Here is a 26,461-nt window from a genome sequence, read left to right as displayed (position 1 = left end):
CAGGTCTGGGGAAGAGAAGAGCAAGGTGTGACCTTCTAGCCACAATGAGAGTCCCCAATTGCTTGAGACTAGAGATGGTCTCCATCTCTGCACCCCTTGACTATTTTCTGCCACTGTCACCATCACTGCAGACACATTAGGGTCCTCATAACACTAAAAGCCACTTTGCACTGTTTCTTAAGTTATATGGCCCAAGAACTGAGTTTCAATTGGTCAGCCTGGGGACAAGCTTTGCCTTAGTCAGAAAGGCTGGTTCTCTGACAAGGTGGTCTTTCCCCAGATCTTAACCCTTTTGGGTTAAGAGAACTCATCAGAGACAGCACAATGCTTAGATGTCCTTCAAGAACATATGGTCACCTCCATGCTATGATGAGGCATCAAGATAATTTCTGTAAAAGTTTCCCATAACAATTTTTCAAGTACTTGGAGACAATGAGTCTATTAAGCCCTTAAATTTACTCTTCTTCTGGCTAAACAGACCCAGTTTTATTTTATGCCAGGAGCTCCCAAACTTTCTCAGGATCTCAGTAATTTTTTCACAAAAGAAATAGCATGTATTAAGCAGCAGTGTTCTTTGCACCCCCTGCGGTGACAGAGTTTGGGAGCCAGGGCCTTCTGCCTTCATTTCATCTGACCTTCTCTGCTCTCAATTCGGCTGTCAGAAGAACCACAGACTAGAAACCACATGTTCTAAAAACTAAAGGGATGCCTATTAAGGGTTGGAATCTTTTCTAAGGTAACACAGTGAGTTAGAAATCCTACTTTGAATTTTTAATCTATTCCTCACATAGCAAAAGCCCCGACAAGTAAGTGTATTTTAAGCTTCTGGCATATAGGGGCTACCTACAATTCTTTTTTTTCTACAGGACTTATGAAACTTGATATTGGATGAACACTTCAGAAAGATGATGAGGGTAACCTACCATGAAATAGAAGCATTCCTGACTTGAAAAGGTTGCTTTGCACCTGCCATAGGATTTATAGACCCCACAGAACCTTTCCCTCTATCCCACAAGCATTTTCTATCTTGCCATTTGGCTAATGGCTCTTAATAACATATACAACAATCTTTTCTAACTCCCAGAGTGGGCTACTTGACATTTCCCTGACATGTTATCTATTATCACCATCAACGATCATTTCTGTAATGCTTTCTTTCTATATATGAGGCACTACAGGGCTACAAAGAGGCACTGATACAGTTTTTGACTTCAATGGAGCTCATGGAAAAAAGCGCTACAAGCCCATCTGCTGGGGGACAGACTTTCCCCAGTGGATTACTTGTGACAGTGTTGTTTGAGGCAGTCAGTGCTGTGAGAGTATTAACATCCCAGAGGAAGATCTGTCTGTCCAGTCCGGCAGAAGCCACCAGCTCCTTGTCCTTGGCATAGGCTAAGGCTTTGACATAATCCTGCAGTGAAACAGAGAAGCCAATGAAACCATGGGCCACAGTGAAGAGCACGGGTGCCCACCTGCCCACAGTTACTTCTTCCAGTCCGGAACAAAGACATAAGGACAGTCCCCCAGAGAAGCTTTACCTTATGAGTCCTTAATGTTGACATGCAAAAGCCCTTATGGGCATTCCACACTTTCACTGTTGTGTCAGAGGAAGCAGATATTACTAGAAGAGGCAAAAACATGGAAATGGACAAAATATATTAGCAAGGCTTACACAGGAAACTTAACTATGTTGATCTTCTTCCAATAACACAGTAAGAAGAATGTAATAATATTCTAAAATGTCCATTAACATTAGCAAAATAAAAGGAAGGCTCTGAATCCCCTGAGATGACATTTCATAGCATCCGTTATGTTTATAAAATTGACTGTGTGATTACGGGAGGAGGTACCAGCAGTTCATGTGAAAAAGACCAAGAGGTCTTAGGGGCCTGCAGGGCCAGTGTCACCAACAGTATGTATGACCTTGTCAGTCAAAAAGGCACTCTTTGGTTTCATGGACAGAAACAGAATTTTCAATGCTTGCCAGGATACAGAAAAAGTATTATGTCAAATTCTATGTGCTATATTTTAGGAGGGATTATGGAGCACCCCGGAGGGTGACCAGGATGGGGAGGGGGGTCTCAAACAATGTCACCTTAGGCTCATTAGCAAGAACTGAGGATGCTGAACTGTAGAAGAGAAGACAAGAGGTATCAAGGATAATACAACAGATGTCTCCAAGTATCTCAAGGGCTGTTGTTACGCAATAGAGGGATTAGACCCATTCTGCATGGTTACCCTTGGGGAACACATTTCAGCTCAAAAGAAGAGAGAATTTCCTAATCATCAGAGATATTCACACATGGAATGGATGGTCTCAAGATGTAGTGAACTCCCTGTTGCCAGAGTATTTGAGTAGAAGACTGATGACCGGTGGTGATGTGCACTTCAGAAAAGGAGCTGGATTAAGGGACCTTTAAGGTCCTTTCCAGCTCTGAGATTCTATAGTTTTTTGAGCAAGTTTTTGCATAACAAAATTACTTCCATGTCTCAGAAGATGCCATAACAAAAATAACAGCTCTGCTTGTGACAAATCTGCTGCAACAAAACTTCAAGTAAGCATTAAAATATCTTGATGAAATCAAAGCAAAAATGAATACATAACTATATCTTAATAACTTAAAAAATAATGCTTAAGATTTATAAGAGGAACTGAAAAAACAATTAACTGAACCCTCTGTAATTCTCCCTGCCATTAAGAAATACTTACATGTTTTCCCATTACAACAAAGTACAATATCGTTTACCCAGTCAGTGTGGTGCTCCATAGAGGCTATGTAGGGATCTTGCTGAAATACAAACAGAAGAAGAAATATGATGTCTTCAAGTCACACGTCTAGAGGAAACATTAAACAGGACAGTATTTTAACAGAAAAATTGAATGTGGAGGAAAAGAGCCAGGCAGATGACTGAAGTTCACCAGATCAGGGAACTGGAGAGGCAGGCTCAGCAGTCACTCAGTCCAGGCCACAACTGAAAAAGCATCTCTCCTAGAAAACTTCCAACTGTAGGGAAAACAAATTCATATCGCTAAAGTGATGTGAAACTATGCTCTGAGTCTGGCCACCCAACTAATTTCTTTCTTTTTTTTTTTGTATGCAAACAAATTTATTTATTTATTTTTTATTTTATTTCAATGATTTTATTTTTTTAATATATTCATTTTACTTATTTTTAATGCTCTACAATCACTACCATAAAACTTAGATTTTTCTTCCCCCCACCTGCCACCTACCACCCCCCTCCCTCCTCAAGATAGCATACAATTCTATATAGGATCTATATAGGATCTAAATGGGAGAAATCATATAAGAAAACAAAACATAATACATACACAACACACACATACACACGCAAAATGATCTGCTACATTCCATGACTGAATTCCATAGTCCTTTCTCTGAATGTGGAAAGTATTTTGCCTTAGACGACCATTGGGAATTTTTTTTTAATGTCCTTGCATTGCTGTGAAGATTCAAGTCTACCAGAAAAAACTCTCTCACACTGGCGCAAAGTTCTCCTGGTTCTGCTCCTTTCACTCAGCATCAGATCATATAAGTCCTTCCAGGCCTCTCTGAAGTCTTCCTGTTCATCATTTCTTATGGCACAATAGTACTCCATTACATTCATATACCATAATTTATTCAGCCATTCCCCAATTGATGGGCATCCCCTTGATTTCCAGTTTTTGGACACTACAAAGAGTGCTGCTATAAATATTTTTGTACATGTGGGACCCTTTCCCATTTTTTTGATCTCTTGGGGATCATCCAACTAATTTCTTTAAAAAGTTTATTATACATTGATTTTAACATTCAAAACATTTTTTGAGGTCCAAATTGTCTCCCTCCCTCCAATATCTTTCCATCTATTCAGAAGGCAAGCAATACACATATGAAATCTTGCAAAACATTCCTATATTCGCCTGGCTGCAAACAAAAAGGCAAGTGGAGAAACTTGCACTTCAATCTGCAAGGCGCACTGTCTGTTAGTGCTGGAGACACAGAGACAAAAATCAAACAGCTCCTTCCCAAGAAATCTGGTTTCTTGACAACAGCTACACCAACGGAACATTTATTCCAGAGATTTCTACAGCTACAACACAAAGTTTGTCATTACGCTTACTTTTCCTTCCTTCTTTCATCATCTGTTCAACAGTTATTTATTAAGGAATCTATGAAGTGGATCACGCCATAGGAGTGTTAAGAGTGAAGGAGACGCAGTCCCTGCCCCATGTGACTAATACAGACAATATTTATGTACAATGAAAGATCTGTGGGACAACTGAAGGTTTCACTCACACAGTATAGGGACTCAGTGAGTAAGTGAAATCAAGGAAGAAAGTTGAAAAGGAGCCTGGAAGCCTGGGTAGGTTCTGGGGCGCAGCTGAAGTCTCCAAATGAAGGAAAAGGCATGAAAGGGAGAACGGGCAGATGTTCTCCAAGCAGGGAGGGTGGACACTGGCCTGGCCAGAAATGCACAGGAGGTTGGGCAGACTCTTGGACAGAGCAGCAAGCTTTGCAGCTTAGCCCTTGATTTTTTATCTTCTCTGTTGATTCATGTTAACCCAGAGTCCAGTAATACTAGAAAGTGGAGAACCTTCTAAGAGCCCTGTGTTGATATGAAGCCAATGTAGAAGAATCCTGCCACCAGACTCATCTTTTTACAGCAGAAAGGAGTTCTTATACTAACCACAGTCTATCCTGTCCCTGCTAGCTCCCCAACCCCTGGGGTCACAGCAGCCCTGCTTCAGTCCCTCAGTGTACTGCACAATCCCTTAGTAGTCAGAGTCTAAACTGACGATGTTCAGACATACGACAAGCTTAGGATATGTGAATAGCACAAAAGCTGTCCCGAGGTGGCGTGGCCCAGCCTTACCTTGTGCTGGCTGACACTCCATATTCTAATGATAGAATCCCTCCCAGCAGTGAAGAGTCGGTTTAAAGCTGGATCCAACTGGAGAGCGTTGACTCCATTCCGGTTACACTTCTCTACTTCATCTCTAATGACATAAGACACCTGAAAGAGAGTCAACATCTGGTTTTTTGCCAGTTTGGAAGTACATGGAGAAACAAACACAGTCTACAGATCCCCCTGACATACTGAAGCCAGTGCTTACTAATGAAAGTCTTGCCTTGCCTAAAGATATGCAGGAGATAAATTCCAATTTGGCTTTTATCCAACAAATGTTGACATGATGAGGTAAAGGACAGAATCCCCTTAAAGAGGATTTCCAGGAGAGGACACACATAGCAAGATGTTGCCTACTTGCTTCACCTCCATCTTAATGTTCCACGGACTAACACCACAATAAAGACATGGTGACTAATATCAATTTCTAGGTTTTCTACTTGTTCCTTCATCTGCAGAATGGGGATAAAAATAATACCAACTTCACACAGTTATTGTGAGGCTGTAATGAGAACACATGAGCCACATGCCCCCCCATGTCCGAAGCATAACCTGCCACGTTTTCTCTGTTATCGATTTCGAAGATGCCAATGCCCACCTGCTGCTGCTCACCAGGGGAGGAGATAGTCAAAACATCCCCAAATAAAAGTATATTTACATGTTCATTGCACAGAAGGTCCAATCATGAAATCGAACAGTATGCTGAGCAGAGCTCTGCACTAGGCTCTCATTCCCACGGTGGGACCTTGGGTACATCATTTCACTTTGTCTGGGAGGAACTTGAACATCAGTCTAACGCTTTTCCCAGCTAGGATTCCCAAGAGGTCACCAGCCCATGCAACAGGCCCCTTATTTAAAAAAATATTCTAGAATTCATAATTTCCATTAGTTCATATGAACCTCACTTTCAAACTGTCAAAACTGATCAAATTTTATGCTGCATCTTGAATGGTAGCAGGACTAAATCTAGAAGCTCATCCTGGGAGCTTGGTAAATGTTTAGGTGATATCTCAGTAAAAGTCATAGTGACTTGCTTGTACTTCCATCTGACTTGGTGAGGAAGGAGGGGAGCAGCTGAGAAATGGTTGTTAAATGTGGCAGGTAAAAGGAATGTTACTGTGGTTCTATGTTCCTTCTCTGACACAGTGATGAGGGATGGCACATAAAGGGGCCCATGGCTTTTTTTTTGTAACTTGGTAAATTTTTAAAACTTGTAGGCAAAAATGGTTATATTATGATCGATACATTTGGTAATATTTTTGGCCAACACAGTCAAAGCCAAAGAGAGCTCTCAAGCTTTCTCTCTTCACACCAAAGCAGCAATATCACAAAACAAGAAGGAAACTGATCTGGAATACAAGTTTTTCTTCTCATCTTAATCCCTCCATTGAGTTATGTCATATGAATCAGCACTGCCAAGAGGGTGAGGAAGGTGTGGAGAGAAAAAAAGAAAGGGAAAGAGAGAAAATGAGGAAGGAGGAAAAATCAAGGGTGAAAGAGAGTTAAGGAAATGAAAGAAGTGACTACTTGAGATAATACTGGTGAAAGGATAAATGACAAATAAAACCATGTATGGGTCCATGAATGTTACTGAGATGCTCAAGAGTAGACAGGGTCAAAGAAGCCATCCTGCCTCTGAAAAGCAATCACCTTGATAATCTCCCTGTTTTGAGGCCGCCCAGTTTTCTTATACTTCCTAGGACCTCCCTAGGACCACAGAATCACTGATTTTGAGCTGGGAAAGACTCACCCAATCCTGGCATTTTACAAGACAAGGAAGTGAGGGTGCAGCAAGGTGACCGGCCCAGGGTGACATGATGTCATGCAGGGAGGGATGTGGTAGTTCTGGGCTCTGGGCTCCTTCCATTGTAGCCCAATGCCTTCCCTACTTGTGGATAGCTCTCGCGGTTGGGAAGTGTTTACTTAGAGAAGCTAAAATTGTCTCTTTGCCACTTCTCGGCATGCCTCCTGGGGTTGTCTGGACACAGAAGCAATAATCTAATGCTTCTTTCATGTGGCAACCCTTCATATATTTGTCCCTTTCTCTGTCCCATCCCTCAAGCCTTCTTTCTTTCTAGTCCCATTTGCAGCCTGGTTTCCTGACCTGCTCCTGCATATCAGGGTTCTTCCTGAGCTGGGGACATGCTCTGGACAGCCACCTCCCTCGTTCTGAACACTGCACTTCTATGAAGATCATAATAACATCAAATCAGCCACCTGGACTATAATGATCCACATTAAAGCTCCACATCCCTTTGGCATAATCTGTGCTACAGTCACACTTCCCCGGTCTGTTACTTGTCCCTTGGTGCTGACACCAAGCCCAGCTGTGAGAGGGGACTCCAAACATCCGGTCACTTCTTGGAGTTCTCTGCTACAGCAAAGGGGCTGAGAAAAGCACGGAGGTCACTCTTTTGTCCCCCTCTAGAGCAGGGGATCCTAACTTGGAGTCTAGGATTCTACTCCTCTTTAAAACTGAGAATAACTGCTTTGCTATGCTTCCCTAACAGTCCTTGGTATTTCATTTTGTACAATTCAACATGATCTGGAGAAGGCTCTGACTCTAGGCTGTCAGCAATATACAAAAAGAAGGCCGAGTAAGAAGGCCTTGCCTGAGAGTGTCAATTGGGGGAAGCTGGTGTGGTAGACCTGGGAAGGACGGGGAGGAGCTGATGGGGCCAAATGGGAATCGCTTCCCCTTTCTGGGTGCTTTGCTAAATTTAAGAAGAAGGCCTCAAGTGTCATTAGCTTCAAGTGGCTGCCATGTAACACGGCTGCCTCATACTGAGTTCGGAGGCCACAATAGCACGAAGGGCTTTTCCCACATGATCTGTGAACAGGCCAGACACCCACTTTTTCCTTGACTTGTAGAACTATCATTTGCTGCTTCATCACGTCATGTCCGTGACCCTGGATTCACCAAGGTTAGAACCAGCAGAGCACAAGTTATGCCAGGTTCTCTCTCAAGATGGAAACACAACATATGTACTATGCCATGGGTGGCGACGAAGAGAGAGTCGTCAGCGGCAGCAGACTGTGGAGAAGGCTACGTGTGGAGAGACGATTGGTTATCACCAGCTGGCTGAGGGTGAGTCTAGAGAAATGTGTGTGGAGGGGGAGGGTGCTGGTCACCACCAACAGCAGGCTGTGCAGAGTCTGTCACTGACAGCACACTGGGGATAAAGTCAAATGGAGAGAGACTTGCAGTCAGTTCACCAGTGGGCTGTGCATGAGTCTGGTTAAGAGTAGAGAGAAAACTGGTCATCACCAGCAGACTGTCCACTAGTAATCGATGGATTCTTTGGTCATGACAGGCCAAGGAATAAGTAAGAGGAAAAAGTGGCCCAGAGTCCTGTGCAAACCCTTTTCACTTTCACAATAATGGTAGCAAAGTAAATGGAATGGGAACAATTTTTGGAACTCCAGCTAGGAGACCTTTTCTCATGACTGATGAACCCAGAGGCCTAGCACTCATGGTACTCCCATCACAAATGAAAATCAGCTTGAGGGGAGGAGCTCACTCACAGGCTCTCTTCAGAGGGAGGCACAAAGGCGCTATTTGTATAATTTACCCAGAGGCTCCAGAGGTTAGCACCACTTCAGGAGACTTGTGGTCTTGATGCTTTGCAGGTTTCATCATGAACACAAACAAAAAGAGGACCATAGAGACACCTGAAGCTTAGGGGCCAATCCCCTACCTACCCCTCTGGCTCAAGAGCCCAAAGAAGGGAAGACTTTATTTGTTTATTTTCTTTGTCAATTCTTTGCAGTCCTAAACTGACTGAAAGACAAAAAGAATCTAAGATTCTCCCATATCTTGTTTGTTGATTATTGAGAAAAAGGATTTGGCAATGAAGCTTCTTCTTCAGCAAGGCCTCTTCCACGCACATGTCAGGATCATACGCTCTCTGGCCTCAGATACTACCTACCCACTATGTGACCCCAGGCAAGTCGTTTAACCTCTACTGGCCTTAGTTTTCCTCACCTGTAAAATGGGAATAACATCAGCACCAACTTCATAGGGTTTCTGTGAAGATCAAATGAGGTACTTTGCAAACTTTAAAAGCCCTGTATAAATTCTATCCTCCTCCACCTCTTCCTCCAAGATTCCTTGCCAGTTAAGTCCATAGAGAAAACTTTGATTATCAATATGAAGCAAAGCTCCTCAGCATCAGTGCAGATGTCCTGGGCAGAGTCCAACAGGGGGATGTTCTAGAGTGAGGCAGCCTACACGCTCTGCTCTGTGCCCACAAGGACTCAGAAGGGTTATAAGTCACACAGGAAAAACCAAGTGGATGAAAATGCCCTTTGCCCAGGATGGGACACATAACTGTTTGAAAAGGTAGATGAAGAATTGGGCCCAGACTTGAACATGAGCAATGGAAGTGCTTTCAATAATCCCAAGCTGTTCCCTGCACAAAAGCCCTTCTTAATTTAATTTAATTTCATAAACATTTATCAAGTGCCACTCCTAGGCACGGAGGATACAAAGACAGAGATCCACTCCTGGTTTTAAGTTTGTATTCTACTGGTTACCCTGACCTTCCCCCTTAAAAAGGTGGGATGACTTTAGAGAAGACAACAGTAAAACCAGGAGGAGGAAGAAGGGTGAGTTATCAGGAAAGGCTTTTGTGGAGATGACCCCTAGAAGAGCCTTCAAGGATGACCAAGATTCTGGGAGACATCATCCAAACTCAGCGACAAAAATAGCAGAAGAGGGCCAAAAGTAAATTGTCCTGATATTAGTAAATATTTAATTAAACTACTAAAAATGGGCAAGAATACATCTACTAAATTATCTCTTATTCCACAAACCAGCATTTTATTTTCTGTTTCTTAAAGGATCACTGACTCCCATATAATATTGGAAAGGACCTCAGATAATGGGTTCCACTTTAATCTCTATATAAAGCATTCATTCTGTGTATATCACTAATGGCCAGCTAGTTTGAAGACTTCCAGGAATGAGAAACTATCTCCCACCCAGTGGTCACTAGTTCTGGGGCCAACCAAAACAAGTCTAACAGTTTTTCCCATGTGAAATCTCTTTACTTAAGAAAGATCTAAGTTTCTCTTCTTGAAGACAAACATCCCTAGTTTCTTCCAACAGCCCTGGTATGGCACTGATTTCACCATCCTCACCATCCCGACCAACCTCCTCTGGCTCCAGAAATGAGAATACTGGAGTTAAGAGTCTGAGTGGGACCAAGTAGAGTGTATTAACACTGCCCTTGTTCTAGGGACCCTATGAGATTTCCTTAATTTTTTGAGGGTTGCCATGTAATAAAGTGAACTCACACGGAAGCTGCAGTGTACTAAACCCTTTAGGTCTGGTCTACACAAGCTGAATGATACAGCCACTTCCCCTTTCCTGTGTAGGACTTTACATTTAACCCTAGTAAATTTCAACTCATTAGCTTTAGCCCACTATTCCAATTCTGTTTCCTTCCTTACCCATCAAACATTAAGTGCATGCCAAGTGCTGGACATGCAAAGATTGTGTGACTGGACGAGCACATCAGTTAGAGCCAAAGCATCAACCATACAGAGATGAGTTATTGTATCCTGCCTCCATGCTAAGGATGCATGTATAGGTCGGAGCAAAAATGACTGGACAACACTGAATATGAAAGGGAACTAATGGACTGTAAATCCAATCAAAGTCCTAAGTATGGCATGCTGGTCAAAAAAGTTAATTTGATCTTGGGCTCCATTAGCAGCAGTATCAAGTTCAGACTGAGGGAGGGGACACTCCAACTGCACTCTACCTTCCTTTAATTTCTGTCTAGGGTAGTGTTCCATGCTCTGGCTACCACAATGACAAAACCAAGACAGCAGGGCCCACAGAAGCATGGCAAGCTTGGGAAAGGGACTCAAAACCACACTATATAGTGAAGAAAATTGCATACATTTGATTTGGAGAAGAGAAGACTTAAGGGGGTTTGAAAACTCAGGTGGTGTGTCTGTCCTTTGTTGCTGAAGAAGACCACGCCATCAGAGAAATAATGACATGACTTACACTTGACTTTGTTTTGAGTGAGGGAGGGCCGTGCAGGTCACCAGCCTGACTTCTCCTCCAGAGCCATCTGAATCCAGTGATCCATCATCAGGGTGATTGGAGATGATCCAGGATGAGGCAATTGGGGTTAAGTGACTTGCCCAAGGTCACACAGCTACTGAGTGTCAACTGTCTGAGGTGAGATTTGAACTCAGGTCCTCCTGACTCCTGCACTGGTGCTCTATCCACTGCACCACCCAGCTGCCCCCTACTGGAAGGACTATCACATGGAAACAGATTTTGCCTTGTTTTACTCGACCTTAGAGGATAAAATGAGGCAGCTAGCTAGATGATGCAGTGGATACAGCACCAAGTTTGGAGTCAGAAGAGCTGAGTTCAAATCCAGCCTCAGATACTAGCTGTGTGACCCTGGGCAAGTTACGTCACCTTGTCTGCCTCAATTTCCTCATCTGTAAAATGAGCTGAAAGAAAATAGCAACCCACTCCAGTATCTTTGCCAAGAAAACTCCAAATGGGGTCATGGAGAGTCAGACACAACTGAAAATGACAGAACAACAAATAGGACAGAAGCAGAGCACTATGGAGAAGATACAGAGGGAAATTCCAGTTAAATATTTGGGGAAACTTCCTAAAAACTGGTGCTAAACAAAAGCAGAATTTAGAAATTGGGAATTCTTTATTTCTGAAGGTCTTCAGGAGAAAGGTAAGTGACTTCTTGGAGATTCCTTTACAACTCCTAAGATTCCATCCTTTTTAACCAAGGACTCTGCATTCTTTATCTCCATTAAATTGAATCTTTAAAATAAATTCTATCTGCCATTCTGGCCTGCTCAATCATATCATTCAGTGAATGAGCTTTCTCCACACAGCTTTGCATGTTCTGTCAATCTGGTAAACATGCTGTCTTCTATCTTTTTCTAAGTCACTGATAAATACGTGGCCAAGCTCAAAGTCCTGGGACATTTCAGGGGAGGCTTCTCTCAGCATAGCTACTTAGGGGGAGCTATCCATTCAGCCAGTCCTGAAGCTACGGAACTCCCATTACTTTTCAGCACGCATCTCTATCTTGTTCACAAGGGAATCACGGCATTATCAAATAACTTTGTGAAGTCTTGTGTACTGTGTCTAGAGAAAAGTTCTTAAACTAGTGTCCTTTCACATGTTAAAAAAATTCTGATAACTGTTTTTCAGGATAATTGGTTTCACTGTGGACAGAATGCTGGAACTGGAGGCAGGATGTGCTGGGCTCAAATTTGGTGTCAGACAAGTCAATATTTATTGTTTGCCTCAGTTTCCATCTGTAAAGGGCAGCTACAAGGTACAGGGGGAAGACTGCCAGGCTTGGAGTCAGGTAGACTCCTCTTCACGAGTTCAAATCTGGCTTCAGACATTTACTAGCTGTGTGATCCTGGGCAAGTCACTCAACCATGTTTGTTTCAGTTTCCTCATCTGGAGCAAACCTCTCAAATATCTCTGCAAGAAAACCCCAAGTGGGGTCATGAAGAGTTGGACACAACTGAAAAACGACTGAATAACAACAAAAATGGAGAAAAATATAGTGCTTACCTTTCCTGGGGTGTTGTGAGGATCAAACGAAATACAGTGCTTTATCAACTTTAAATGGGCAACTAGGTAGTGCAAGTGGATAAAGCAATGGCCCTGGTGCAGGAGGACCTGAGTTCAAATCTGGCCTTAGACATGCACTAGCTATGTATGACCCTGGACAAGTCATTTAACCTTGTCTGCCTCAGTTTCCTCATCTATAAAATGAGCTGGAGAAGGAAATGGCCAACCCCTCCAGTACCTTTGCTACAAAAACTCCAAATGGGTCATAAAGAGTCAGACACCACTGAAACGACCGAATAACAGTCAACATTAAGCCCCGCACAAATACTATTATCACTCCTCTTTAATTCTACCTATCTTATTTTGTGCATTTAAAAACACTACGCTGAGAAAGGATCCACAGGCTTCACTGGGCTGCCAGTGATGCCTGGACATGAAAAAAGGGGAAGAAGCTCTGGCCTAGAGCATTCCCTGTTAAGGGTTTCTTGGGCATGTTATAAAAGAAAATGAGGCTTCTAGGGCGTGACCTGCTCTTGATGAACCTAAGGTGGCCCCGTGTGATTGCCGAATCTCTTTCTAAGTGCTCACAAACAAGTCACTTAATGATGCAGCCAAACATTTTTGCCAGAGATCCAACTCCTCCAAAGCTTTATGCAAATGGGGAAATAGTTGCCTTCTCCCATCTTCCATGACTTCTAAAAACTGCTGACTCTGGTTAAGCAGTAACCCGCCCCCCCCCCCCCCCCCCCCCTTCTTCAGCGTACTGGGATACTGATCTTTTGAGACAAATGACTTGAACTTGCTAAGGGCAAGGCGGCTTCTCCGATTTCCCTCTTTTACCTTTTTTGTTCCACTTTTTTTTTTAGCCTGAAGATCTTTCTCCCCAATGGAGAAAGAGGAAGCAAAATTGAAGCAGAAAAGTCAAGTCTTTCCTCTGTCCACGACAGAGCTAGAAACACCTTTATGGCTTGGCATCTATTCATCCTAAGCCTTTGGCTTCCCTGGTCTTAGTCTCTTTCAACCCTGTCATGCCTTTATCCATCTTGTATTACTTAATGTTGCTTCCACATTCTGCACATCTTACACATCTGAATTCACTGATAAGTTCTCTGTGTAGTCAAAAGAATCTCTTTAAACACATCTCCACCCCTCCCCCCCATTTCCCTGCTCCATTTTCTCTGTGTATATATATATACATATAAATCCACATATACATAACATAACCACACGTAACCATAGCCTGGTCCCTTTTAATGGATGCTAGATCTCGATCTTCAAATGCCTCTATGTATATGTTCTTCCCAGTCATTTCTGGAAATACCCTCTTCCCTCCAACTCAACTCCACCATGAAATCCTCTCTTTTGTAAAGGAAATCAATTAAGCAAAAGCCCCTAATGCAGAGCCTACATCATGATGCCTTTCCTCATCTTTTCTTCATCAGGATCAGGTGTGCTGGTTTAATCACAATTTTCCCTGCTATTATTTGACATAGTTCTGAAAATGCTAGCAAGAACAGCAAGACAAAGAAATCAGAGAGGTATAAAGAAAGGCAAAGAGGAGCTAAAGTTATTTTTTATTTGCTGATGACATGATGGTTTAGAGAATTCTAGGAAATCAGTCAAGATACTAATTAAATAGGTTGCAGGGTACAAAAGAAACCTATAAAACAAGATATTTTTACATAATAACAAACCCCAAGATGCAATAATAAAAATAGGACGTTATTTAAAATAGCTACAAAATGCACAAACTGTTTGGGATCAATCTACCAAAGGGTCCGAAACCCTTGTATACATTCAATTAGAAAGTGCTCTCTAAAGAAGTAAAGAACAACTTGGATAGAGGACAATCAGTGCTCATGGTTGGGCTGTGCCAACATGATAAAAATGAAAATACTACCAAAGTTAGTGTGTAGTTTTAATGCAAGAGCAAATAAACTGTCAAAAGAATGATAAAAAGAATTACAAAATTATTTGGAGAAACAAAAGATTTAGAATATCAGGAATATTCCTACAGAAAAAGTAGGAATGAAGGGGGACTAGCACTTCTAGATATCAAACAATACCATAAAACAATAATTATCAAAAACATCTACATTGGTTAAAAAACAGAGACAGTGGATCAATGATACAGACTAGACAAGGGAACACAAATATCAAAGAACACAACTAACCCAGCAATGGACAAACTCCAAACTGCTGGGAAAACTTGAAAGAAGTATGGAAGGAATCAGGCTTTGATCAACACCTTAAACCATACCCCACATTCTAAATGGATACGTGACCTGAACAGTGAAGCTCCTACCACAAAAAGAAGAAAGGAGAAGATCACAGGCTTTTCACAGCTGTAAAGTAGCAGATTATTTTTAACCAAACAAGAGATAAAGGCAAATACAAAAGATAAAACATATTTTTGATTATATGAAATTGAAAAGTTTATGCACAAGCAAAATTAATACATTTAGGATAAGAAGGAAAGTGGTTGAGTGAAAAAAACACCTTTGTATCAAATTTATCTGATAAGGACTTGGCATAAAAGATATACCCCACAACTAAGAGATAGCAATATATAAGCCACAAAGCTATTCCACAATAGATACGTAGTTAAAGGAAATGAAGTTAAGTATCAAAAAGAAGAAATGTAAACTATTAACAACCACAGGAAAGAATGCTACAAATCATTAGTACTAGGAGAAATGCAAACCAAAACACCCCTGAGCTTTTCCCTCACACCCAGCAAATTGGCCAAGATGGCTGTCAAAGATTGGCAACAGTCAATGTCAGAAGAACTGTAAAAAGATAAACACACTAGTACATTGCTGGTGGAGCTGTGAATTAGCACGTACATTTTGGGGAACAAATGTGCAAACAAAGTGACAACTTGTCCATACCATTTGACCTATGAATTCCACTACTAGGCATATACCCAAAGTAGGCACCAAAATATTTATAGCAGCACTTTTTATAATAGCAAAGAACTGGAAACCAAGTAGATACCCATCGACTGGGGAGCGGCAAAACAAACTGTGGCACATGAATGTAGCACAATATTACTGTGTGTGAGTAAACGAACAAGAGGAACATGAGGAGCACAGGTCTACACAACCTGATAAAAAGTGAAGCCGTCAAGAAAACTAGACCCAAGGACTGCAATGGAAATGGCAGGAAAAGGACTGTCTTTTTTTAATTAACTGTATCCCCAGGATTAGCACAGAGCCTGACACAGAGCAGACACTTAATAAATGTGGATTGGATATGGGGCGGGCCCCTGGGGGAGCTGGGGGAGGGACACAGGGAAACTCTGGGAAATGTAAATACGGTATTAACAGAAAGGTCTTAAGAAGCACAGGCCACGGGATCCTGTTTTTCCTTTGAAGTGCGCTCTTCTAAATTCTGGGGTATATGTTGAATCTCCATCCCTTACCTTCTTATATGTTTCTGTCACTTCATTAACTAGTTCCTTCTTTTTTGTCAGAAACTGATCCAGAACAACAATAGTCTTGCTTACCTGCTCTTCTACCTTCTGAAAGATAAACCTCAGTCTAGACTCCTCCTCTAGCAGAGGCTAAATGAGGTCCCTGGTCCCTCCCCATCCCCCATCACAGCACCATCTTGCCTCTCTGCCAGCTGTGGGATACCAAGCTCCTCCTTTGGGCCTGTGAAGAGCTGGAGAGCATTAGCTGCTTTGCCTCCGCCTCATCCCTAAAGCTCTACTGCTCCAAGTTCAAAGTTCCCTGGATTGATGGCAGTGTTCTAGTGATTCAAGTCGAATTCCATTATAAGAAACTCCAAGGGACCAATGTCCAAACGCTCTTGTCCTGGGATACTTTCTCCCGATGATCGTTGGTCAGGAGGCATGTCTACTCTTCTCTCACTGCCCACAACCTTTTCATCTCCCAGCAGGAAGGGTCTAGCATAACTGGCTGAGCTCCTGTTATATTCTCAAGGCTAGAGCACAGGGGTGCTTTGCACAAAACGTTACACAAAACAAAGCCAAGTGTGGGAAACTGTTACCCAAAAGTAGCCAAAAGAACTGATTGTAGCGGAGAATAAGATGTAATTTAGACTGAAATCCAAGTAACATAAATGAGAAAAGGCAGAAATATCTAGTTCTCAACTTAGTCCCTGATGCCTGGAGTCTTTCAAAATGAAGATTTTACTGATAGATTAATTAATTTAGTAGCTCAAGCATTGATGACTTCTGAAAAATTCTAAGTCTCATCACATATAGCTGGATCAATGTTTGGAAGTCAATGAGAAACGGATTTCAACTCAACACAAGCAAGGGTTTCCTAACAATCAGAGCTTGTTGAATAATGGATTAGATTATTTCACAAAATAGTGAACTGCGTGACATTAGAAGTGTTCAAACAAAACTCAGCAGACCAGATTCTGTGATTCCCTCCCCAGTCTAAGCTGCTCTGGTCGTATTTAAACTCCTTCCAACAAATGGAATCCTCATTCAAACTGCAAAACGCAAGCTCCCTTCTTTGGAGTGACAGCTGCCCCTGGGAGTGGGGGGCAGGGAGGGAAGTTGGCCATTGCTCCACCTCAAGAACTCTTTTTTCAGCTTTACACTACCTGTACTTCAGGCCCAGTCATCTCAATCACAGCAGCAACCTCAAGAAAGATTATTTCATCATAAAAATTAAAAATTCAATGTAGTGTTCTGCGTAAGTCACAAATCTTAAGGCAAAGGTTTGATTGCCACCTGTCACATGTATCATAGTGGGGAGTCTAGTTCAGGTCCAGGTTGAATCAAAGAGCCTCTGAGGTCCCTTCTAGCTCTGAAGTTTGGAGATTCTGGGATCTAACAGGAATACAGTGTGTGTGGGGGAATGGGAGAAGGCATCAGACATGTAGGTATGGATTCAAATTCTGGCTAAGTAACTTACATCTGCATGACCCTGAACAAATCCTCCTATCTCACCTCTATTTTCTTCATCTAGAAGATGAAAACTTACATGATCTACCCCTAAAGGTTGTTGTGAGGGCGGCAGTGGGGTGGCACAGTGGATAGAGTACTAGCCCCGGAGTCAGGAGGACCTCAGTTCAAATCCCACCTCAAACACCTACTAGCTGTGTGACCCTGGGCAAGTCACCCAACCCTGACTGCCTCAAATCCTGCCCCCCAATCCAATAACAATAATGATGATACCTGTTAGTGTTTACCTGATGGGGCTGTTTTGAGGCCCAAATAAAGCAATGGTGTGAGGAAACCTTAAAGTGCTACGTGTATTTCCTGGATTGGATAGGAATTTAGATTAGATGGCTTCTCAAGATCCAATAAATTTTAAGTTTATCCCATGATGTTAAAATATAAAACAAAGAAAAAGTGATGCCTGAGTGACAGAATTCTTTACAATTCAAACCAAGGCCATTTTCATAACTTTGTCATTACTAAGAAATTTCAGTTCTGTGTTTCAGATGTAAACAAGGGATCTCTGTAACTTATCAAGCTCTCACTGCTCTGATGCACTCACCACTGGAAGCACACACGCTGGCAGAGCAGGAGCCAGTGCCAGTGAACACTCAGGGAGCGTTCACTCTTTAGAGATGAGGGAGTGAGGCCCATCATCATCTGGTACTTTTCAGATGATACAGATAACACAGCTTTTCCCTTTAAAAGAATGATGCTTTCGGAGGTGGGGCCTCCTGGGGGAACAGCACAGTAAGTGGTCTCTTATGGACTAGCGTTCTTATCGAGATAACCACAGGTTTCAGTGTGAACTGCTGCCCACCAACAGGCAAGAGTCTTCAAAACTGCAAACCCTTCCCCTTTCCTCTCTCCAACAGCTCTAGAACCATGAACAAAGTGACTCCGTCATTATTTTGGGATGGAATGGGTCCATTTATTGCACAACCCTGTAACATTCTAGACTAAAGGGTCTCCCTGGACATCACTCCCTCATGTGGGGACTTGCCAATGCCAATTCTGTGAGGTGAGACTTGGTTTTTTTCTAAGACTATCCCCAGAACTTATAGCAGATGTTAGCACCTAGTAAGTATTTAATAAATGCTCATGCATGCATTCATTCATTCATTTAACACGATCAACTAAACGTGATTTGTGGAGGTTCCCTTAGGCAACTCCAGGCCTGGCTGCTAAGGCCCTAGACAATACTCAGTGGGATCTACTGCTTCCTGATCACACACACCCAGCTATTTCAATGGTACAGCGAACTCCAAGATGGGAATTTCTTCTAAGTCAGCACCTTCTCTGACCCACGGTCCGAGGGCCTGGAGCACTGCCTGGCTTAGAGGCCCGCTCTCTGGGCCACCTGAATGAGCTGTAGTAGTCCTCCCTCCTGGCTGGGTCCCAAGACTGTTCTGGACCGTCCTCTTGGCCATCTGGCCAAGACACCTTCTGGCTGTGGCTCCCACAGCACAGTCTCCTGTCTCTTCCCACCCCCTCCCCCTTATCTGGGAGGATTCCTTTAAACCTTGGCTCGGGACCTGCCTTCTGCATCAGAGATGTCAAACTCTGGCCCAAAGGACACACCTGAGGGCGGCCTCAAACCAGATTAAAATGTGATTGGGAAATAGCGAGCAACATGAACAAAACCGCCACGAAACACGGATAATGTATTTTAAAATGACGCCCATCTGCAGCCCCCCCTTCTACAGTTCCGTGGGGGTTACCTCTATTTGGGCTGGACTCCCCCGGCCCAGGTGACCCCGCCCCATCTCTGCATCTCTGCACAGACTCGGGGTGAGCTCCCAGAGGACGAGGCGCTTCAGGTTTGGGTCTGTGCTCCGGTCACTTCCCCCCACCTGGAGACAGGAGGTACAGGCCCCCCCACTCCCAGCGCGCTCCGGAGCCCTCCGCAGACGGCAGAGGCCGGCCGGCGGGGCCCTCCCCAAGCCCGCACAGGCTCCGGAGGGGAAGGCGGCGATGGCCGGGCAGCGGGGACCCTGGGCCCGGCGCTCCCGGAGCGGGCAGACGGGCAGACGCGAGGACCCCCTGGGGCCGAGGCTCGGGCCTCTCCAAGTCTTACGGGGGCGCACCCCGCTCGGACGGGTCGGGGCCCCGGCGCCCCCTGCGAGGTGACACCTCGGAACGACTTTCCGGGAGAAGCGAGGCGGCTGCGCCTGGTCCGAGGGCCACACGTGGGCGGCGTGTGTGTGGGGGGCACCGGCCTACGGACCCCACAAGGGGCCGGACCAGACCTAGCCGAGGGCACAGTGCGCCCCGCGGGGCCCCACCTCCGGGTGATCCGCGCCGGGCCACGCGGCCTCCGCCCCCGGGGGTCACCGGCCCTCGGCCTCCCCCGGCCCGGGGCGCTCGGGGCGTGACCGTTGTCCCCACGGGGCGGGGCCGTTGGCCCGAGCGGCCCCCGCGGGTGGCCGGCCGGCCGGTCCGGGGGCGGAGGTGACCGGCTCTGCCGGGGTGGGGGGCAGCCGGGGTCGGGGACCTCCGGGGACGCCCCCGGGTCTGGGGCTGCGGGCGCGGGCCCCGCTCACGGTCACGGACGGTCGCGGCTCCGCAGCCCCACGGGCCGGCGGACGTATGGGCCGGGAACTCGAGGTAGCGGCCCCCGGCCCCCTCCCCACAACCCCGGCGGGCGCGCCAGGACAGCGGGGCCCAGGCCGGCCTCATTCCGCTCCCGCCTCCCCCCACCTTCCGCCCGCGGCGACCTCGGCGCTGAGTCGGCGGGGCCCGGCCCGCGGGGCTCGGGAGGCGCCCGGGCTGGGGGGCGGTCCCCGGAGGGTCTTGCGCTCCGTCCCCGGCGCCCCTCACCTGCACTTTCCGCCGCCCCGCCGTATTCTGTCGGTGATGCGCCGCCATCTTGCATGTTGACACTCCCGCGTCACTTCCGGAAAGGAGGGAGGATGTCCCGCCTCCTTTCCTGGGCGGCCCCGCGGCACCAGGCTCCCTCTCGAGGGCAGTTGCCGGCAGAGGGCGCGAGCGGGCCAAAGGGTCCTCACGAGCCGCGGCCTGGGGGCGGGTCCAGAGCGGGGGGAGGAACCGCGGGGGCGGGGCCCTGCGGCGGCGGGGCGGCCGGGGGCGGGGCCAGGGCGCGGCCGACAACGAGGCGGAGCGGGGTGGGCGGGGGCAGCGCCGGGCCAAAGGGCAGCGGGGCGGGGGGAGGCAGCAAGGGGGAAGGGGGCGGGCGGTCCCGGAGGGGGCCCGAAGGGGCGGGGGTCCAGGTGTCAGGAAGAGGGTGAGAGGGGGCGCGGCAGTGCGGGGGCGTGGGAGAACGCGCGACCGTCCTGGGGGGGCGTGGGGAGCTCAGCGGGGCGGTGGAGGGGCCGGGGCCTCCGCAGAGGAAGGGAGGGGGGCGGGGCGGGGGCGGGGCTTCCTAGGGAGCTGGGGAGAGCCGGGCGGGGGGAGGGGCGGGGCGGGGAGAGGAAGGAGAGGGGGAAGGGCCGAAGAGGGATCGCCCGGGAAGGCCAGCTGCGGTCACTCGGGCACCTCGAGGGCCTGGCCTCTGCCCTTTGTGAAGCCTCGGGCCGCAGCCTGACACCCGGGCAGTGCGTGCCTGCGCGTCACAAAGGGACGGAGGGAGTGGTGAAGGGCCCGGAGAGAGGCAAGCGAGGGGCCCGGGAAACTAAGCTACCCCCTTCATGGACCTCATTGGAGTGTGGGCCCGCCCTCGGGCCGTCTGGAGTTGGGAAAGGCTTGTAAGCCAGCATGCTAGGAGGTAAGCCCGTGAGGGCAGGGACCCCCCCCAACCCCCCACTGTGTTTCTAAAGGTCAGCTCAGGCCTATAAATGATGTCTTCCTGGAGAGCAGGACTTAGGGGCCTCGGGGTCCAGCTCCCCGGTGGTACCGCTGATGTGGTGCCACCACTCACCTGCCGCCCTGCGCAGGGCACCAGGCTGGTGGGGTCACCCTCCCTGCGGGCTCTGGGCCTCTTTTACTGGTTTGCCCCAATCTCTCTGAAGGTGAAGGGACGCGATGCCATGTGCCAGGAAGGGACACTGGCTGCCCCCGAGGGGCACTGCCCAAATCACTGGCTTTACTTTGGACATCTTCTGATTCACTCTGAGCATGTTGCATCCCCTTACCCTAGAAGGTAGAATTCTGGGCTTGGCATCAAGACGAACCAGACATGCAGTAGCTGTGTAACCCTGGGCAAGTCCCTTAACACTGCCTCAGTTTCCTCATCTGTAAAATGTGTGGGAGAAGAAAACAGCAAACCCCTTTAGTTTCTTTGCCAAGAAAACCCCAGATGGGGTCATGAGGAATTGGACATGACTGAAATGACTTAAGGACTGTAGCCTTGAAGAACGTTAACCGGAGGGGTGTGTGTGCCTGGCACACCCCGAGGTCACTACCACGGGGCTGAGCCATTTCCCAGCCCTGGATAGTTGCCGTCATTTTACACTGTCTTCCTTTTGTGAGTGACCATCTATTTGTCAAGGAACCTTTTTATCTATGAAACAAATGGCTTCACTGGGAATTGTGATTGGAGCAAAATCGTTGAATATCTAATGGTGAAGGGCCCTTGAAGGCCCTTGACTCATTGCACTTGCTAGTAAGGGCGACCCCCTCACCCAGCCGCTGCTGGGAATCTTCCAGGGCAGAGAGTTTCTCCTTACATCTGTGTGCTCCTTTCCGACTCCCAGGGGTTACATTTACAGGATGTAAGGAAGGATGTAGGAGCGATCCAGCCGATGGAGCCGTGTCCTTCTTGGCTCTCAACGTGATGCTTTTTTTTTTTTACTAGCCTAGTACACACCGTTAGCTTTTCATCTTTTGGTCTGCCATCTCCTATAGATGGAAGTCACAGTCACGCATGTGTGATACCATGTATTCTTCACAGCATAGCTTGATCTTCACCTGCTCCCTCAATAGTAAGATTGACTTCTGGAAAGTCGCATCCATTTATTTTGACAAGGGAGAGGCCTACTGACCACCAGAGCCCAGAGGATGGCAGGAAAGAGAAATTTGGCATTGATGAGACCAGTGGGCATACTCCATGGAGAGCTGAGACACGATTCCCAGCCAAGGTGACTCCATGCCTAACTGAGATGACCCATTACCCAGCAGAGAGGAGCAAGAGAGAACATGAACCGCTTTGAAGCAGTCACACTGATCTGTTGGGTGCCTGTCATCTCTGCTGGGTATCAGGACTCCAGACTTCTTCCTGTAATCTCTGCCCAATGGGATGTCTCCACTGCTCTATCTGCCTGCTGGGCTTAGTATATAGCTTCAAACCTTCATGTCCCGCCAAGCAGCAAGCAGAAGCTGACAGATATGACATTCTAAGATGAGATCTGTTCTCTTGATTGTTTTTCTCTTGTGGTATACTTGAGGTTCCTGTCCCAAGATTCCTGTATGGCACAGGAATCCCTAAAAGCCATTTCTAGAACTCCATCCATCCAAACCCTATAGAAGCTTGGTTGAAACTGGATTAAAGTGATTCCCCTTTGCTCCCATAATGCACTCCCCCCCCCACAACATATTGACATGCCAATAAACTGAAGGATGGGTGCAGTGTGTCTGCCCAAGATGGGTGACTAAAGTCCTCAGCCTCTCCTTCCACATTCCTGCCACTCTGAGGCATTTCCCAACTTTCGTGCTGCCTTCCTGCCAAAACCTTGTTAGTCTCCCTACAAAGTTCAATAGGGGCATGTATGTAGTTTGATGCTTGTAGTAAAAGATCAATTTGAAAAGAACAGATGACTGAGAAATGGGGTGGCAATGGTTAAAATGAAGTAGACCATGAGCTCTGAATGTATTCAGGGTGTAATGGGGCCACCCAAAAGACTCATGGGTTCTTTATTTTTCCTATAAGAAGCACAGTGGCAGTAAGGGGGAGATTCTGGCCATACTCTGGCCTAGTCACAGGGTAGTGGGGGGAAGAATGCCAAATGGGCATGTGCTCAATATTTTCAGTTATTTGAAGGACTGCCATGTGCAGGAGAGATCTGACTTGACTTTACTTGGCTCTGGACTGGAAAATAGTACCAGGAACAGTTCCTGGGAGGCACCTTTTGGCTCAATATAATTGAAATCCCCTAATAATTAGAGATGTCCCAATGTAGAATGGGGTTTCTTCCTAATCACCTATGTCCTAGGGACTGGGGTACAATAACAATGAAATAATTCCTATGTTCAAGGAGCTTATATTCTAAGGGTAAAGAGAAGTATATACATCTGTGTGTATATATATATATTATATATCTGCAGTCCAGACTGGACCAGTCTCTAACTTGGGAACTTGGGAGCCTAAACAGAAGAGGCGTGTCTGGAATCAAATAGTGGCTTAATTAGTTTCAGGGTGAGGAAAACACTCTCTAGTGGAAGTCCTGAGTAGAAGGGCTTAAATGTGTTGGGGTAGAAGCAGTGCTTCTATACATACTGGGTTGGACGATAACAATCATTTTTAGGTCTTGAGGTACTACGTTCCCATGGGACTTGTATTGTTCCACGTCTTGAGGGACATGATTACTCTGGGGTAAAAAACAAGAATTCTGTGAGAGGAACAGGAGAACAGTACAAGGAACAGGGATTGTGAGCATGTCAGAGACGTGATGGATGTTGGCCGTCAGGTCCCTGGGAAATAGTGGGAGTGAATACCTGGTACTCACTTTGCCAGAGGGTGAGAACATCCAGAGTGCCAAGGACTGTTGTTATTGCCAAGTTCAGGGCACAGCCTGCTTGTTGGGCCTTAGCTCTTGGAAAGTATTTTGACAATATGAGTGGTTGGTTGTAGTCCTTTGTTTTCACAGAAGACCAAAATGACATCACTATGTCAGGGTCAACGTGCGGTGTGTCTGCCCATAGCTGATCAGACCAATAGGAGCTTAGAAGGCTTTACCACAGGTTGGGCACAAATGGTCCATATGAACATTTAGAGTCGATTTGCTCAGCTCATTTTTTTTGAGCTACTGCAATTCTGGTTTGCTTGTAGAACATAGCACCTTTTTTGATGAGGGCATACCATACTGGATGGTCCTATCCCAGTGTCTCTCATGAGAGACCTTCAGAGTGTCTTTTTATCTCTTCTTCTGACCTCCATGAGAGCACTTCCCTTGTGTGAGGACTCCATAAAATAGTATTTTTGGTATTTGGTATTTGAACAGCATGGCCAGTCCATTGGAGTTGTACTCTCTGCTGTAGAATTTGAATGCTTGGAAGTTCAGTTGGTCCTTCAGAAAGGAGCTCGGTGTCTGGTACTTTCTCTTGCCAATGATCTTCAGAATCTTCCTAAAACAATTCAAATGGAAGTGATCTTACCTTAGACAATTACCAGCTGTGTGACCTTTAACCCGGTTTGCCTCAGTTTTCTCATCTGCAAAATGGTCTGAAGAAGGAAAGATGCTCCAGTATCTTTGCCAAGAAAACCCCAAATGGGGTCACAAAGAGTTGGACATGACTGAAAAACAACTCAACAAAATACCTATACCTTATATGCACTCATATATATATGTGCACATATACATATATACAAATGTATATTCTTGAACATATCTAAAATAATATATACAATGAAGAGTTTTAAAATTGTCCATTTGGCAAGAAAAACAACTGAGGCAGAGCTCTGAGCCAGTGGTACTTTATTAAAGGGTCCATGGTCCCTTCTAATGAAGCGAACCTCAGATCTTCCTTATGATCTGACATGTCCCCTTCCTCTATAGCCTTATTTTTATAAAGTGTGATACCTGAAGGGATGTACAAAGTACAGAATCCCATTGGGTGATAGACTTTGTTTTCAAGGGCTAAAAATGATGCATTAGCCAAGCTTGGTCACCATAACAAGGAAAAACAAGGGTAGAGGTTTTCTAGTTGGCTTACTATGATTAAGTAAGGGAACTTACAATCTGCAGTTCACAGTTCTGGGGTTTAATATACACTACCCCCTATGGAACCCTATCAAATTAATTAATATTGATTGGAACGGAATAGAATAGGGGTCAAAGTGAACCATTTCTCACAACAAACAAACATACAGAATAAATACATAGAGAATAAATAGAAGGTATGTAAGTACAAGGTAGGAGAGCTACATGGAGCAGTGGTTAGAGTGCCAGATCTGGAATTGGGAAGACTCCTTTTTCTGAGTTCAAATCCAGCTTCAGACACTAGATTTGTGACCTTGGGCAAGTCACTGAACCTGTTTGCCTCAGTTTTGTCATCTGTAACATGAGCTGGAGAAGGAAATGGCAAGTCACTCCAGTATCTTTGCCAAGAAAACCCTAGTTGGGTCACAAAGAATTGGTCATGACTGACAAAGGCCTGAACCATAAGGTACAAGATCATTGGGGAGGGAGGGCACTAGGGAGATCAGGAAAGGTTTCATGGTGGTGGTGCATGAACTGTCTTGGAGGTCTTTTGTCAAAGGCATTTTGGGTTAGACTATCCAGGATGTCACAGAGTGGCAACCTGTTCTGACAGGTTGGACGAAACATCAGTGAGCTTGGATCCTGTGACCTGAGTATATGGAATTTAAGAATGTACCTTCCTCTGTCATAACCTATGGGACAACTTCAGGTAGGACTGGCCACCTTAGAAAATGTCAGAAAACAACCTAGTCTGTAGTTCCGTAACACCAGCACGGCAAGAACTCTGTGGTGAAACTCAAGCCAGAAACGGAAAACTCTCCAGAAAGTTTCTCCAAGTGGTGGCAATGGAAGGAGGTCATCTCTATGGACCCCACTAAATAGAATTGTGTTGAAACTGGGTTAAGGAAGGCAGAGGACAGCTGAACTAGGAATAAGAGATGCTAGGTGTGGAGTGGCCTGAATTTCAAAACAGAGGCTCAGAGAAAATATGAGAAATAGGACCAAGAATGTTGGAGCAGAAAAAGTTGGTCTTGGAGCAATTCCCAAGAAAGAGATCCATGTGAGGGAGCCTATTAGTTCAATAAAGTCACAGAATTTAAGCACTGGAAAGGACCTCCAGCCATACCTGAATAAGAATCCTCACCATAACACTCCTGAAATGTCATCCTCTAGAGAGGGAAGCTGTAAGAGCTGCTTACTCCTTAGCCTTCCCTTCCCCCATTAAAAGGC

At 45.7% G+C, this 26,461-nt stretch overlaps 2 protein-coding genes across 13 annotated transcripts in view; one reads left to right on the top strand and one right to left on the bottom strand.

The window, feature by feature from the left end:
- WDR48 (WD repeat domain 48) overlaps positions 1-24,060 on the bottom strand; it is a 51,571-nt gene extending 27,511 nt beyond the window's left edge. For 3 of the 8 annotated variants that reach the window (XM_072598960.1, XM_072598961.1, XM_072598963.1), the window contains exons 1-5: positions 20,238-20,467; positions 4,879-5,019; positions 2,711-2,789; positions 1,539-1,621; positions 1,282-1,411 (exon numbers count right to left, since the gene is read on the bottom strand). In XM_072598960.1, coding sequence (XP_072455061.1) covers positions 1,282-1,411; positions 1,539-1,621; positions 2,711-2,789; positions 4,879-5,019; positions 20,238-20,285 — 481 coding nt within the window. In that variant the 5' untranslated portion in view covers positions 20,286-20,467. Of the gene's footprint in view, positions 1-1,281; positions 1,412-1,538; positions 1,622-2,710; positions 2,790-4,878; positions 5,020-5,569; positions 6,028-20,237; positions 20,468-24,037 lie in introns of those variants that run through there. The other 5 variants (XM_072598962.1, XM_072598967.1, XM_072598966.1 and 2 more) reach the window with 5 other exon arrangements.
- SCN11A (sodium voltage-gated channel alpha subunit 11) overlaps positions 20,837-26,461 on the top strand; it is a 229,891-nt gene continuing 224,266 nt past the window's right edge. For 4 of the 5 annotated variants that reach the window (XM_072598947.1, XM_072598948.1, XM_072598944.1 and 1 more), the window contains exon 1: positions 20,837-21,141. The gene's annotated coding sequence lies outside the window, so the exon portion shown is untranslated. The other variant, XM_072598946.1, reaches the window with a different exon arrangement.

This window comes from Notamacropus eugenii, chromosome 3 (genome assembly GCF_028372415.1).
Source record: "Notamacropus eugenii isolate mMacEug1 chromosome 3, mMacEug1.pri_v2, whole genome shotgun sequence".
NCBI lineage: Eukaryota > Metazoa > Chordata > Mammalia > Diprotodontia > Macropodidae > Notamacropus > Notamacropus eugenii.
This window is presented reverse-complemented; position numbering and strand designations above follow the sequence as displayed.